This window comes from Mustela erminea, chromosome 17 (assembly GCF_009829155.1).
Source record: "Mustela erminea isolate mMusErm1 chromosome 17, mMusErm1.Pri, whole genome shotgun sequence".
Taxonomy (NCBI): domain Eukaryota; kingdom Metazoa; phylum Chordata; class Mammalia; order Carnivora; family Mustelidae; genus Mustela; species Mustela erminea.
In genome coordinates, this window is record NC_045630.1 from 7,220,344 (window position 1) to 7,235,466 (window position 15,123).

Consider the following 15,123-nt stretch of genomic DNA (forward strand, 5'->3'; position numbering starts at 1 on the left):
TGTCCATGCCTCACATCGCATTTATATTATGGCTTTAACGTTCTTGGAAGTCTTTCACGCATATCTCATTCCATCCTTGGCAGGAATTGTGTTGCACGGACGCCTTTTGTCCTTTTAGTTTTGGGGACCATCAGCTAAGGGATGGAAATTTACATTTAGTAGATTTGGGGACCAGACAAAAATCCAACCAGCTTTGTTGTACAACACCCAGATTTCTGGGACTTAGGAGTCTCAGCTCCTTGGGGGTATGTCAGGCTCGGTGGTGTTGGTGTTATGTCGCTTGCTGCTTCTCAAGCTATGGAGAACTGCGTAGAACTTTCTAGAACTAAGCACTCCGGCCTGCCTCCCTTTTCACCTTACCTTGCTCTGACGTGCCACAAAAGAACTATTTTACCTAGACGATATGACCCACTTGTGTGCACTACTCATAGTTTATTTATTCTAGAGATGTATTTGCTAAGAAATTCTTGCTTGGAAGCCAGTGGGTGGGAGGAGTGAACATCCTGATGTGAAATTCTGATTTTTCCAAGTGTGACAGATAACAGTACACACGGAATGAAATCACGGATGCTAAGTTGATGAGGTGTGAGTAAACGCAACTGTTGTGCGTGTGGGACAGTTCTCCAGAAGGCAGTCTTAACTGATCTCTGAGCATGCTCTCCATACATATGAAAATCAGTTAGAATAGAAAGTCTGAGCAAAGCACACAACTGTTATCAGGAATAAGCCTTCAATTCATCCAGATGACTAAGATAGTACTGTTTGCAGGCAAGAAAGTCCTAGTTCATTGTTAGTGCTAGGGTCTAGAATCTCTTCAAACATGCCCAGTTTGTTCTCCTCAGAGGTCATTGACAAAGATGCTGTGACATCCTAGAGCAGCCTGGAAAGTAGGATTCTCTGGCTCTCAGAGCAGCTCTGCTCACAGGCTGCTCACCTTCCACCCTCCACCTAAGCTAAGCAATACTTCTTCCTGCCCTCTGCCCCATTAACTTTGACTGTCAAAGTCCTGAGGCAGCGAGAAATCCATGCTATGACCCTGTGGTCCACATATCTGGGACTAAAGGAGCGCATTCCTTCTTTCCATTGTTTGTAGGACTACATTCCTCCAGACCATAAAGTCATTGAGGGCAGGAACCACCCCTGCTCACTCGGCATTTGTAGCTCCTCATGGAGTGCTGAGGGTAGAGGGAGAATTTAGTCAGTGTTTGATGATGTTGGGGACCAGCAAATGGTAGGAGTTGTGAATGTTGCTGATAGAGAGAACCTGGCAGAAGGAAATAAAAACAACATAGTGAGAACATTGTGGGTGTCCAGCAGGAGTAGAGCTGAGGATAAGGCATGGGGGTGGGGGTTGGGATTAAGGTCAAGCAAAGGGAAGAAAGTCCTGTAAGGAGCAGTCCCCTAGATTCTAAACCTGAGGTGACCCCTGGAAAAACCCATGTGAAGAGACTTCCTACACGGTCTAGAAATCGCCATTCAATAGCCACGCCATTTATCACGCCCCCCTGACCTCTTCATCGAGCTCCCCGAAATCGGATGACCCAAGTTAAGTGCCAAGAAAGTAGGATTTCACATGTAAGAAGAAACTCAACACCCGTGTTGCATTTTCTTCCCATGCAACCGATAAAACAACTCAAAGCTTGAGCGATTCCTACCTGCTAGAATTTCTCTTAAAAGTTTTATCACCCAATAAGAACAACAGTCATCGAACACGTCAGCGCCTTAGTGACATCACACTGGATTGCGCTTTCACTAGGAATGACAATTACGGTTTGATGTTAGACAAATGGAAAGATAGTGGGGAGTGTTCAGCAAACTGGAACGTTTGGGAGACTAAGGACAGAAAAGATGCACTTCAGCCAGAGAGCGCAGGAGAGTCTGAGTGTGTCGAGAAAACCCTCACAAATTTCAAGACACTGCTGTCCTGCTCATTTTTATCAGCCCGGGACAAATGAAAGCATACCCAAATGTATTTTGTGCCCAGCAATGCAGAGGCTCACCGGTCACCCTGAGTAGGAAATAAATATACGATAAATTGTTGGCAGAACTCTTTCAATTAGATCGATTTTGTCTGAAATAAAAAAGCAAGCTCTCTATACGTTCTTTGTATCTACATAGTCTTTTTCCCGTGTGCTCAGGAACGATTAAAATCTGGGACTTCGGCAGCGGGCAGGAGATGAAAGTGTTGCCAGAGGGGAAGGACTGGAAGGAAGAAGAAAACTGGCTACGGCGCCTGGTTTTCCTGAAGGCCCAGGAGAAACACCAGTACTTGATCCTCACCTTGGAGCGCAATGGGAAGATCAAAATGGTCCAGGTGAGCAGTGCCAGCTTTGTGTTTGCACTCGACGCGCTCTTCCTGTGGAAATCAATGGCGTTCTGGGAGGAGTCCCATCTCCCTCTTCTCCTGCCGGTCAGCTGAGAAGAGCGGCTCTCCACTAGTCTTTCTAGGAGGCTCTTAGTGAAGAGCATCCTTGCTCAGGTCCAAGCCAAGAGCAAAAAAGGACTAGCAGCTCAGGGGCAGCATTTCAGCTGCCCAGCGTTTGCTGAAGCCTCGGAACCTCTGCAGCAGGTATCAGAAAGGTGAAACTTACCCACAGCTTTTGCCCCTGACATTGCCTCTAACCTCATCTAGGGAGAATTCACCAGCAGAGCTGCCCCCCAGCAGGCTCCGTGCAGGGGGAGCAGGGATTTCTCTCTGTCCTTAGAACCCATCATGCATTCAGGGACGCTCAAGTCAATTTTTCAGTTTGTCACCAAAATTGCTTTGTTTACTTTAAGGTTAATGATGCAATCTGCTCAGGGCCATTTCGGGAGGATTGAGGTAGGCTAATTTATTTTTTTCTGTGAGTCTGTTACCACCGGAGAATGCTAATGCCTACTTCATATTTAAGATGAAGGCCGGGTCATTTATCCTGGCTACCGAGTGGATCTCTCTGCCTGGAGCTCAAGGACTCATTGACTTTATTATTCTCCTTCTGAAAGCTGAGAACAGAAAAAAAGAAAATCTTAAATTAGGTTAGCAATCAGGAAATTTCAGCATTGATTAAGGTGACTGATGGTGCTACTGCTGGAAAAAAGGAGTGAAAAACATCCCTGATTCAATATACTCTTCCCGTGTTGTCGGAGCCATCCAACAGCACCAGAGAAAGGAATTTCTCAGTAAAAAAAAAAATTTCTCTGTAACACAACAATGGATTGACTTCCCTTCTTCAAGGGAGTGCAGCTGACCATCAGTATGCTTTTCCTAAGAGACCATGTCTATTACAAACACTCCCTTTTTTAAACACTGCAAAAAACAGCCTGGTGCTGTTCCCACATCAGAATTGCTTTTGGTTTTACTGCAGCATTTGTCACTTTGATTATTCTGCTTCTCCATGTCTCTGAAATCCATAGACAGAGCTTGATGAAGATAGAAAATCTCTCTTATTTGTACTTATATTCTTGCTCTGCCTGGGTAGGCAGAGATTGAGGATTGAGAAAATGAAGCAATACTGGAAACCTTTTATAAAATATACAATAGTAAATGCTTGGGAAGGGTTTTTGTTGTTTTCTTTTTTAAGATTTTATTTATTTATTTGAGAGCAAGCAAGCGGGTGAGAGAGCACAGAGAGGGAGGGAAAAGCAGGTCCCCGCTGAGCAGGGAGCCCGATGCGGGGCTCGATCCCAGGACTCCAAGATCATGACCTGAGCCAAAGGCAGATGCTTAACCCACTGAGTCACCCAGGCACCCTAGTGTTTGGAAAGTTTTAGGGAATTTTTATTAATGTTAGAGAAAAGAGCTTTACAATAAGCATAATGCTGAATGCACACTTACTTATCATTTATGGTTAATGTCTTATTATTATTATTTATTGTTATTATTTGCCTATTAAAAATAAGATATGGTTTGGGGCTCAGTGAGTTAAGCCTCTGCCTTTGGCTCAGGTTATGATCTCAGGGTCCTGGGACTGAGCCCCACATCGGGCTCTCTGCTCAGCGGGGAACCTGCTTCCCCCTCTCTGCCTGCCTCTCTGCCTACTTGTGATCTCTCTCTCTCTCTCTGTCAAATAAATAAATAAGTAATCCTAATAAGAAAATAAGATATGGTTTGATTCACATACTTACCTTCTTGAATACTGTTGACCCTTGAACAACATGGGTTTGAACAGTGTGGGTCTACTTATACACAGATTTTTTACAGTACTATAAATGTACTTTTTCTTCCTTATGATTTTCCTAATAACATTTTCTTTTCTCTAGTCTGCTTTGTTGTAAGAATACAGCTTATAATACATATAACATACAAAATATGTGTCAGTCATTTGTTGATGGAGTCGGTAAGGCTTCCAGTCAACAGTTGGCTATTAATTGTTACGTTTTGCGAGAGTCAAAAGTTGTATGTGCATTTTCAGCTGAGTGAGGCTCATCACTCCTAACATGTTGTTCAGTGAATGTATTTTCATTCATTCATTTTTTTTCCAATGAGCATCTAGTAAGTGTGTCTCATGGGCCAGAAAGGTATCTTCCCTTTCATCATGGAACTTATAATTTAATATGAAGGATTGATATTCATCTACCCATAACAAGTGTTACAAATACTTACACAAATGCCACATGAATTTACTGTGCTGGGCGTGGCCCAGCCAAAACAGGAGTCAGGGAGGATTTCTTTGTCCACTGATTTTCAGTGAAATTCAACACTTCAAGAAACACTTTGTGTGCCCCACATTGCTAGAAGTTCTTCCAAATCCCAAGATTCGATGAAAAATAAAGTATTTAGGAAATAGATTATTCAGACCCATCCTCCACTGGAAACGATGAAAAGTTCTGAGTAAAATATTCGCTGAATCTCTTAATGAGCACTAAAGAGTTGACAAGATTGGTGACTAAAGATCAGACCAAAAATTTACTATAAGTGGAGAATGAGAGGTAAGTGAGGAACTAAAACACCACGGCTGTTTTTGTCACAAGGGTATTTTCCAAAGCTAGAGAGGATTCAGTTTTGGAGACTCCTGCTTGATTAGGAAGGACAAGAAGTCCAGGCCCAGGGCCTGCCTAAGGCAAAGAATTTAATACCACATCCATAATATGCTGGGATCCAAAAGTTATACTTTCAGCATAAAAGTAAACCAGAAAGAAAAGAACCAGCTTCCAAAGAGCAAGGCAGGAAAATCTGCCCTTACACAGGGCCAAGCAGGAAAGAAGGGAGAAGAGTAGGAAAACAAAGCAAGATGAGACAAAGCCCTGTTCATCAGAACTCTGGCCACAAGTAGAAACTCATATACATTTGTAGGCTAGATTGGCCATGCTTAGGAGGTCAAAGAAATCTCAGCTATGAACTTGATTTAAGGTGGTCTAAAACTGATAGTTTTGGCAGGCACCTGGGAGAAACAAATACAAATCCATCCCGAAGAAAGGCACATTCCCTAAAACCAGAGTCAGGATAATTAAGTGCACAAGAAAACTAGACAAGAAGGTTTGGGCACAGAGATAAGTAAGTAGAACAACAGAACAAAAACAGGTCCATATACAACAGAAGTGGCATAGCAGATTTGTGTGGCAAGAATATATTTTTCAATAAAAGGTTTTGGAGCAACTGGACATCCATATGGAAAAAAATGTAATTTTTTAATTCCTGTCTAAGACTATTCCTTGTAGATTAATGACTTCAAAATATTAATGGGAAGACAAAACAATACAAGGTTTAGCAGTCACTATAGCACATTGTCTTTATGAACTTAGGAAACTTACCTAAGTCTTATCTTAGGTAAGACTCAAAAACCACTAATTATTTAAAAAATGGACATATTTGGTTACATGAAACTAATAAATTTTCTTCATCAAAAGTCATCAGAATTAAAGTTACAAGACAAGAGTAGAGTTAAAGAAGAGATTTGCAACACATAATAACCAATTGGATTAGTATCCTGAGTTCTTAGATAATAAATAAGGGGATTAGTTCAATAGAAAATGAAAAAAGATAAGTGCTTCATAAAACAGCAAACCCAAATATTCAATAAATATATGCAAAGATGCTAAACTTCGTTAGTAATCAGAGAAATTCAAATTGGAATTACAGTAGATACACCACTAACAGTGTTGCCGGGGAGCGTCCAATGCGGATCTGATTATTTTTCCTCTACAGCTTATTCCCTTTCTCTGCAAACTTCGACGTTATCTTTATCTCAGAAGCTTAAAGGCTCTGCCTGTATGCATATGTTTTCTCATCAGTTCCACAGGAGACTTTTTAATCTACAGTCTTGGACATTTCTTCCAGCTTAGGAACTGTTTTTGTACTATTATTTTTATTATTATATAATATATATATTATTTTTATATTATTTTTTGGTACTATATTCTGTATTATTTGTTTAAGTATCTTTTCCACATCTGCGTCTTTTTCTAATTCAGGAACCCATACTATTTGGATATTGGGTCTTCTGACTCTATCCTCTCAATTTCTTATATTTTTCTTTATGTTTTTCTTTTTAGTCATGTTGTTTTGAAATATTTTTCTCTATCTCTAAGCTATTTGTTCCAGTCTCGAAGAGAAATTAATTCTCCTTCACTTCACCCACCAAATTCAGATGTTTGAAGGCCCCGTTCTGTTGTTTTGTTTCAGTTTTGAACTTCCTTAAGGACTCTTCAGTTTTGCTCAAGTTAACATACCACTAACTGTCCAAGTCAGGGAGCTGTTCTGCATATTTTGTCTGTAGTTCTTCTCTCCGGATACTAGCCCCTCCTAGCTACGTTTCTTTTTCTGCTCAGTAGGATCTGGCTGCTAGAAAAACACAGGAGTGGTAATTCTGAGAGGGTGAGGTGTGCAGCCATGCTGTTCCTGAAGGGTGGTTTAAAGATTTTATTTATTTATTTATTTATTTATTTATTTGACAGAGAGAGAGAGATCACAAGTAGGCAGAGAGGCAGGTGGGGGTGGGGGGGAAGCAGCTCCATGCTGACCAGAGAGCCCGATGCAGGACTCGATCCCAGGATCCTGGGATCACGACCTGAGCCAAAGGCAGAGGCTTAACCCACTGAGCAACCCAGGTGCCCCAGTGAGGGGTGGTTTAGTTTAGAGACCGCACAGCACCCCTGGTGGAGACCATAGCCAGAAGCCTTCCTGCTTCCCATTGTCTCTCCCAATTTCAGAAGTACAGAAGGCTCAGTCCAACTGTTCAGCTACTCCTCAACTCTTTGGTGGCAAGGAACAGTAGGTATATGTCATACTTCCCATTGTCCCCTGGACCCCCCTTCTTCCGGGGATTTAGGTATGATTACGGAGTAATCACCATGTTCAGAGCTTACCCTTGAGCTCTCTCCCACCCTGGTTCCCAGGCTTTTGTTCAGCCCAGAGGGTAACAATACCATAATAACTTTCTTTCCCCCAACTCCAACCCTCATTCTCTGCTTGCCTCCAGAAGCTGCTCCCAGAGTCAGAGCTGGGAGTGGAGTGCAGGCAAGATAAACCCAACCTCCATCTTCCCAGACTCTCTGCTGCATCGAACAAACAAATAAGCAAAAACTGCTTCAGTAGTCGTATTCTGTTACTCAGGAAACTGCTAAATCGTGATGAGTAAGGGGAAGCCCCCATACAATTTATGTATTTCTTCTTAGTGTCTTTAGACCAGTCCTTAATGGCTTGAGCTATAATGTCTCTCTTGTACTTACATTCTTGGTTTTATTTTCCCAAGTCTTGGAAAGATGCTTGTGTCACTGCCTGGTCCTATCACAAACGTCATTGTATGAACTTCTTCAGGCCTGACCTTCTGGCCGCATCATGGGAAGGCAGATTATCAACTGCCTGGCCTATCAGTGCAACGTCCTGACCAAAAAGAAGGACAATAATCATCTCAGAATCTCAGTTTTAAGGAGACAGAATTATATCCTGCCTGTATAAAAAATTTTTAGAAATTTTCCCCCAAACCCTTGTTAATAAAAACCATAGATTGGGGTTCTGGGGCTCGGTTAGTTGAGCACCGGACTCCTGATTTCGGCTCAGGCCATGATCTAGGGATTATGAGATCAAGTCCCACAACGGGCTCTGCCCTCAGCAGGGAGTCCGCTTGAGATTCTCTCTGCCCCTCCCCCTACTTGCAAGCACACACTCTCTCTCTCTAAAATAAATAAAAATCTTCCAAAGAAGACATAGATCGGTGAGATACTACTATTGTAACATCATGAACAGAGTGGTGTGGGAGTTCAGAGATTTTGAGTAATTAACCCAAAAATAGTTCAAATCTTGAAGATCCACTAACTTCCTTTTATCTGCCCTTCCATCCACTTAACTTTATGTGTTTACTCCTGTAGCCCTATTTTGAGTCCCTTAAAGCAAAAGATCTTCCTTTTAAGGCACTTAAAGTCATTCATGTTCATAGCGTCATGCCGACTGCTATTTTCCAGGAGCGCCAATTCCTGAAGGCCTGTCTGCCAATACCAAACTGAGATAAAAAGTTTCGCCACTTAGGGTTGAAATGAAAAAAGTAAGAGCAGTTTTTCATAAAGCTAATTTTACTTTTTAAATTTAAAGGTTGTATCTTTCCTATTTTTTAGTATTAAATTTAGCCTTTCTTTTCATAAAATGATGATAACAGAGTTTCCAGTTCCCTTCTCCCCCATGTCCTCTCGGCGAAATTAAATATTAGTAACTCTAAGTCAATAATTCAAAGTTTGTTTGTTTAATTTTACTGTCCCATGGATTCAGAAAGATTGACGGCCATAGTGGCCATCAAGGAGGCATGTGAACTTAACTGAGCTGTTACTCAGTATGTCAATGTCTGACCACTTCCTGGACACTGCTGAACTTCCTTCTGCTCCCAAAATGGTACAAACTCTAACCAGAGACCCACCCACCAGGTAGGAGGACCACTGGCCAGTACTTTTCCATTAACATAGATATGAGATAACATGTTTCACCTAGAAACATGTTTTTGAAAAATGAAAGAACTTTTATCCATCCACTCACTGAAGTTCTCATTCTACAAATAAGGAACCTTAATAAATAAGGAAACAAAAGCCCAAAGGAAGAAAAAACGCTTTGCCCAGGCTCTCGCTAGAACTGAGACTGGGAATGTGTTGTCTTCATGTATAGACCAATATTCTCTCCACTTTACCCAGCTGCTCTCAACCTAAAAGATCTGTGCTCTACTAGAAAAATCACCAACCTTAAAATTTTGACTTTTATCCCCACACAGAAATTAAAATTCTGAAAATTAATACTATCTCGACAATAATAACCAGTTAAAAAACAGAGTGATCACATTATAAGAGCAAACAAAAATATAAGATGCTAAATAAATTTAGCAAAAATTTTGTGGAAAGAATTCCTAGAGAACATAAACAATCATCTGAAAATATGGGGAGATACACTATATTCACAAGATGAGATATTACAAAGATCTCTTTATTACATTTGATAAAATGCCTTAGAAAAACATGAAAAGATAAGTCACACACTGCGGAAAGAGGTAATATACTGTGTCCCAGGTAAATGAGAAAGTATTAAGAAACAGAATTGCTAAAGAAATCCCTCCAGAAGAAATAACCCACGAGGAAAATAAACAAAGGACAGGTAAGAAAACCCCAATGGCTCACAAACACATAAAAAATGTTCAACTCACTAACTTAGGAAAATGTGACAATATAATCAATACATTTAAAATTTTATTTTTATAAAGATTTTTTTTTAAGATTTTATTTATTTATTTGACAGAGAGAGATCACAAGTAGGCAGAGAGGCAGGCAGAGAGAGAGAGGGACGCAGGCTCCCCGCTGAGCAGAGAGCCTGATGCGGGACTCGATCCCAGGACCCTGAGATCATGACCTGAGCCAAAGGCAGCGGCTTAACCCACTGAGCCACCCAGGCGCCCTAAAATTTTATTTTTAAATATCTCATTTTGAACCCATCATAAGCAAAAACATCATCATCATCATCAGTTTAAACCGAGTGTTGACAAGAATGTGAAGAAAGGAGAACTGTTATCTAGATCTCATGAGGGTGGAAAGGGTAATGCTACTTTGAAGAACCACTCATAACATCTAGTCAAGCCAATAATAGCGTATCTTACAATTTAATAATTCTGCTCTAGGCACATGCTGCAGAAACTATGGCACCTGTCCATAAAAAGAAGCAGTGAAAAATTGGCAGCAACCTGAACGCCCTAGTAGTAGAAGACTGGATAAATAAATTGTACGGTGTATTTGTACAGTCCTACAAAGGAGCTCAAAATAAATGAACTAGATGAGTTCCATGTAATAATTTGTTTAAATCTCAAAAATATAATGTTAAGTGAAACAGAGTTAAAGAAGAATTCATACAGTTTGATACCATTTATAAAAAGGTAAGAAGCCTAAAAGCAGGGTGCCTGGGTGGCTCAGTTGGTTAAGTATCTGACTATTAATTTTGGCTCAGGTCAGGATCTCAGGGTTGTGGGATCGAGCCCCGTGTCAGGCTCTGTGCTGGGCATGGAACCTGCTTGAGATTCTCTCTCTCCCTCTCCTCTGCCCCTCCCCTCCTTAAAAAAAAAAAGGCTGAAAGCAATACCATTACATATGTACCATGTACATGTATATACATATAACAATATATGATATATGCATATGTGGAATACATGTATAAGTTTATGTAGAAATACTAAGATTTTCATAACTAACGCTATATTCAGGTGGCCTCTGGGAAGGGATAAGAGACAGAAACTGTATTAAAGAGGGCTAGACGGGGCTTAAGATTTGATCATGATAATTTGATAATCTATCTACCACCTTGATACCCATCTGGTCAGTACATCATTGTATTTTCTGTGTTTCTCTGTATCTTTAAAACAGCTCCAAATAAAATAATTAACTGAATTTTTTCATGCACTCGCTATATATTTATTGAAGGGTAAGGAAGAGGATCTGTATCTCGTGGTGACCTGGGAGCTTCCCAATGTGATGCCTTTGCTACAAGATGGGAATCACACTGTGCATCTGAAGCCATGTCCTAAACCCAGGAACATGCGTATTCCTTTCCCAGATGTCCAGCTGGTAGAGAAAAACGTCTCTCAATGTGTAAACGTAAGTTTCATTTCCTGATTTTTTTTTTCCTTTCTATTATGGGAAATTACACAGAAGTAGAGACAATAGTGCATTGAACTTCCACGTGCTGGCCCTCAGCTTCAGAAACCGGGTGTGCATAGCCGAGTACTCCTTGTTATTCCTGCCGCGCGCCGTGACCACCACAAAAGAATGGTTTGAAGCAAATCCCACATACTGTGCCGTTTCATCCCTGGATATTTCAGTATGTATCTCTGCATGGTAATGACTCAAAAAGAGGCATGACACCATTACTTTTAAAGATTTCTTTTCTAAAATAATTTTTAAGAAGTCCTTGATTTCATACCATGTTCAGATTTCCTAGATCACCTCATATTTTTTCAACATTTACAAGGATCAGAACAAGATCCATTTGTGGCATTTAGTGGAAGGGGTCTTAAATCTCCTTTAATCTATAAATATCTTTCCATTTCTCTCTTTCCCTTTATTTTATTTATTTATTCCCTTTATTGTTTATTTATTGAAGATACTGGAGAGTTGGCACCATAGTCTCACATTTTCTGTATTTTGCTGACTGCATGCCCCTGCTGTAATTTAAGGAATTCTGTGTGTACTTCCTCTAACCTGACTTCATTGCATGAACTTTGATTTTAGTTTAATAAGACTCTGCAGATGCTGTCATATAGTTCCATCAGGATTTACAAAACAACTGGTTGTCTTTCTTTCAAAAAATAGATAAATTAATTTACAATCTGTAAGACTTTTTGTGAGATATTTATATCTGCTCAGTATGGCTGGAGCATGTGTTCACCCCTGAGGGGTAAAGTGGGGGGCATGTTCCAGGCTGAAGAACAGAGAAATAAGGAAGCTGCCCTCTTTGTCTCATAAAAATTTAGGTCGAGGGGTGTCTGGGTGGCCCAGTCATTAAGTGTCTGCCTTTTGGCTCAGGTCATGATCCCAGGGTCCTGGGATGGAGCCCTGAGTCCGGCTCCCTGCTCAACGGGGAGCCTGCTTCTCCCTCTCCCACTCCCTCTGCTTGTCCTTCTCTCGCTGTATCTCTCTGTCAGATAAATAAAATCTTTTAAAAAATTTACGTCGACTGATTTTTTTTTTTGAGATTTTATCCACCATTTGCTTACTCTAATATGAGCTCATCCTTCTCAGTTTTTACTAGGATAAGTGGTCAGAAACCAAAGAAGGCACGAAACCACAAATTATAGAGGGAACAATCAAAAGGTCTGGGTTTTCGCCCCTGTCACTAGTGAAATAAACGTACTTTAAGAGAGAATAATATAACTTGTTTCAAAAACTCTGCAAACTATTTTTTAAAGATTTATGTATTTCTTTTAGAGAGGGGGGAAAGCGGGAGCAGGAGTGAGGGGAGGGGCAGCAGGGAAGGATCGAAAGCAAGGTCCCCCCTGAGCACAGAGCCCCCTTTGGGCTTGATCTCACAGCCCTGATATCATGACCTGAGCTGAAACCAAGAGTCAGTCACTTAATCCACTGAGCCACCCAGGCAACCCTGGAAACTATTATTTTATCATACTATGGAGAGATAATGTATTATTTTCCCTCAAATTTAAATGTCAGTTTAGCACTGCAATTTCAATTCCATTCATAGTTAGTTTAAATCATAAGTAGGTTTCATTGTTTGCTTAAAGGATTTGGAGTCAAAATATACAGTGACTGTGTCGTGATAACATCATCTCATAATTGGGCCAAAGCTGGGAAGAACAGAGTGCATCTCCTTAAACAGTCATTCTAGCCTATTTCTTCCAAGTCTGCGCAACTGGAAACACTAGATTTGGTTCTATGTTCCTTGTTAAGAGCTAATAAGAACAGGACAATGATTACTGCACAGTGAGCCAGATCTGATACAGTTGGCAAGTTATTACATGGGTAGTGCAAAATGCTTGCTTTGGGGCGGGCAGGGGGGAAGGGTCTGTAATAAATTACTGAAGTAATAAATGAAAAAAATTGCCTTTAGGATTATAATAAAAATGTAAATTGTCTTGGAGTTTTGAGCCCTTATGTTTTGTATCTATCATAATTAGCATTTCTAGCAGTTCCTTTTTTGCAATGTATTTTAAAATTACTATATAGATGGAAAGTCTGCAAAAGTCACATAGTGGGGAAAAAATTGGGTTGTGCATGGAAATCCTCTTTCTCTAAAACTCTTGGATTTGGGAAGCACTGTTTTGTGAACACCCACTATGCAGCTTGCATTGTTCTTAGCACCGGGAATGCAGAGATTACTGAGCAGTGGGACCTGTTCGACTCCACTGGGGCAACCCAACAGAGACCTTGGGAGGATTGGGCCAGACGAGGGTCCCCCCAAATCATTGCCGATTAGGTCAGAAAGAATTACCAGGACTTAGCTAGGCCCAGATAGGAAGATTCGTGGGGGAGCCGAGAAGACAAAGTGAATGCCAAGTGGAGGAGATAAAATGCAAAACGTCCCAAAGGTGAGAAAGGGCCTGGCTGGTGGAGGGTTAACCGGAAGCACCTTGGTGTGGCTGGAGGAAGACAGGGAGTGGGGGGAAATGGAGACAGACAGAGAGGGAGGGCTGGCTCGTGCTCACGGTGTTAAAGCCCTTGAGTCTCCTATACGAAAGGAAAAGCCAGTGAGGGGCTGTCGATGGGAAATGGCACGATCAGGTTGGTGTCGTGGATACCGACTATGCCAGCGCTTGATGAGAGCTTTGAGTGGGACAAGACGGCCGGAAGGAGACTCAGGCAGGAACCCACTGTTGGAGTCGAAGGACGGAAGGCCATGACAGTGAGGAGGCTGGAGGGAGAGGTTTCGAGCAATGCTTCGGTGGCAAAAGTAGCGGAACTTGGGCTTCGTTAGGGACTGATGTCATGCAGCTGGGAGAGGAGGGTCCGGGGAGGACGGAGCGAGTCAAGGGCGGCGTGGAGCTAGCTCGAAGCGCTGGACCGGGACACGGTGCTCCCAGGGAGCTGTGGAATGGAGGGAAATAATGTGCTTGAAGGAGGCAAGAAGTTACACCTATTAACGCTGAGATACCTGCGAAAAATTTCTTTCAGGAAGTATACAACCCTGAAGCTTATGGGAGGGGACGGACTAGATGATCAGGGCATTGAGACTGGGATGATGATTAAAACACAGGGGCCAAGACTGCCCAAAAAGAGTTGGAAAAAAGAAAAACAAATGGGCTAGAGGTAAACTCTCGGCATACTCATATCTAACAGATCGGCAGAGTAAGAGGCTGTCAGGTAGGAAACAGAAAAGGAAAGGTCATACGGACACAAGCAAAATTAGGGTCTAGTGTCAAGGTTGTCAAGAGAGTAAGAAGTTTCAGGAAGGAGAGAGCAGTTCAGAGTGACAAGAATAATACACTTGTAATCTTTTTTTTTTTTTTTTTAATTTGAGTATAGGGCGCCTGGGTCACTCAGTGGGTTAAGCCTCTGCCTTTGGCTCGGGTCATGATCTCAGGGTCCTGGGATCGAGCCCCGCATCGAGCTCTCTGCTCAGCGGGGAGCCTTCGCCCCCCTCTGCCTCTGCCTGCCTCTCTGCCTACTTGTGATCTCTGTCAAATAAATAAATAAAACCTTAAAAAAAAAACAAATTTGAGTATAGCTGACACACAGTGTTACATTAGTTTCAGGTGTACAAGTTAGCGATTTTTTAAAAAGATTTTATTTATTTATTTGAGAGAGACAGAGCTAGTGACAGAGAGCACAGCGGGGAGGAGAGGGAGAAGCAGGCTTCCCGCCGAGGAGGAAGCCCGCCATGGGACTCCATCCCAGGACCCCAAGATCACAACCTGAGCCGAGGGCAGATGCGCAACCGACTGAGCCACCTAGGCACCCACAACTTAGTAATTTTAAGAGTTTATACATGATGCTCCGTTCCCTGCAAGTGTAAATACCATCTGTCCTGATACATTGCTATTACATCATTGACTCTATTCCTTGTATTGTGCCTTTTATTCCCATGACTTACTCCTTCTGCACCTGGAAACCTGTGTCTCCCTCTTCCCAGCTCCCATTTTGCCCAGCTTCTCACTCCCTTCCCCCTCTGGCAACCCTCAACTTGTTCTTTGTATTTACAGGCTCAATTCCACTTCTGGTTTATTTGTTTTTTAGATT

General features: G+C 41.7%; 1 protein-coding gene across 4 annotated transcripts in view; it reads left to right on the forward strand.

Moving 5' to 3' along the window:
* WDR64 (WD repeat domain 64) overlaps positions 1 to 15,123 on the forward strand; it is a 138,702-nt gene that overhangs the window by 87,193 nt on the left and 36,386 nt on the right. For all 4 annotated transcript variants that reach the window (XM_032318652.1, XM_032318651.1, XM_032318653.1 and 1 more), the window contains 2 exons: positions 2,139 to 2,314; positions 10,858 to 11,031. In XM_032318652.1, the coding sequence (XP_032174543.1) occupies positions 2,139 to 2,314; positions 10,858 to 11,031 (350 nt within the window). The remainder of the gene's footprint in view (positions 1 to 2,138; positions 2,315 to 10,857; positions 11,032 to 15,123) is intronic.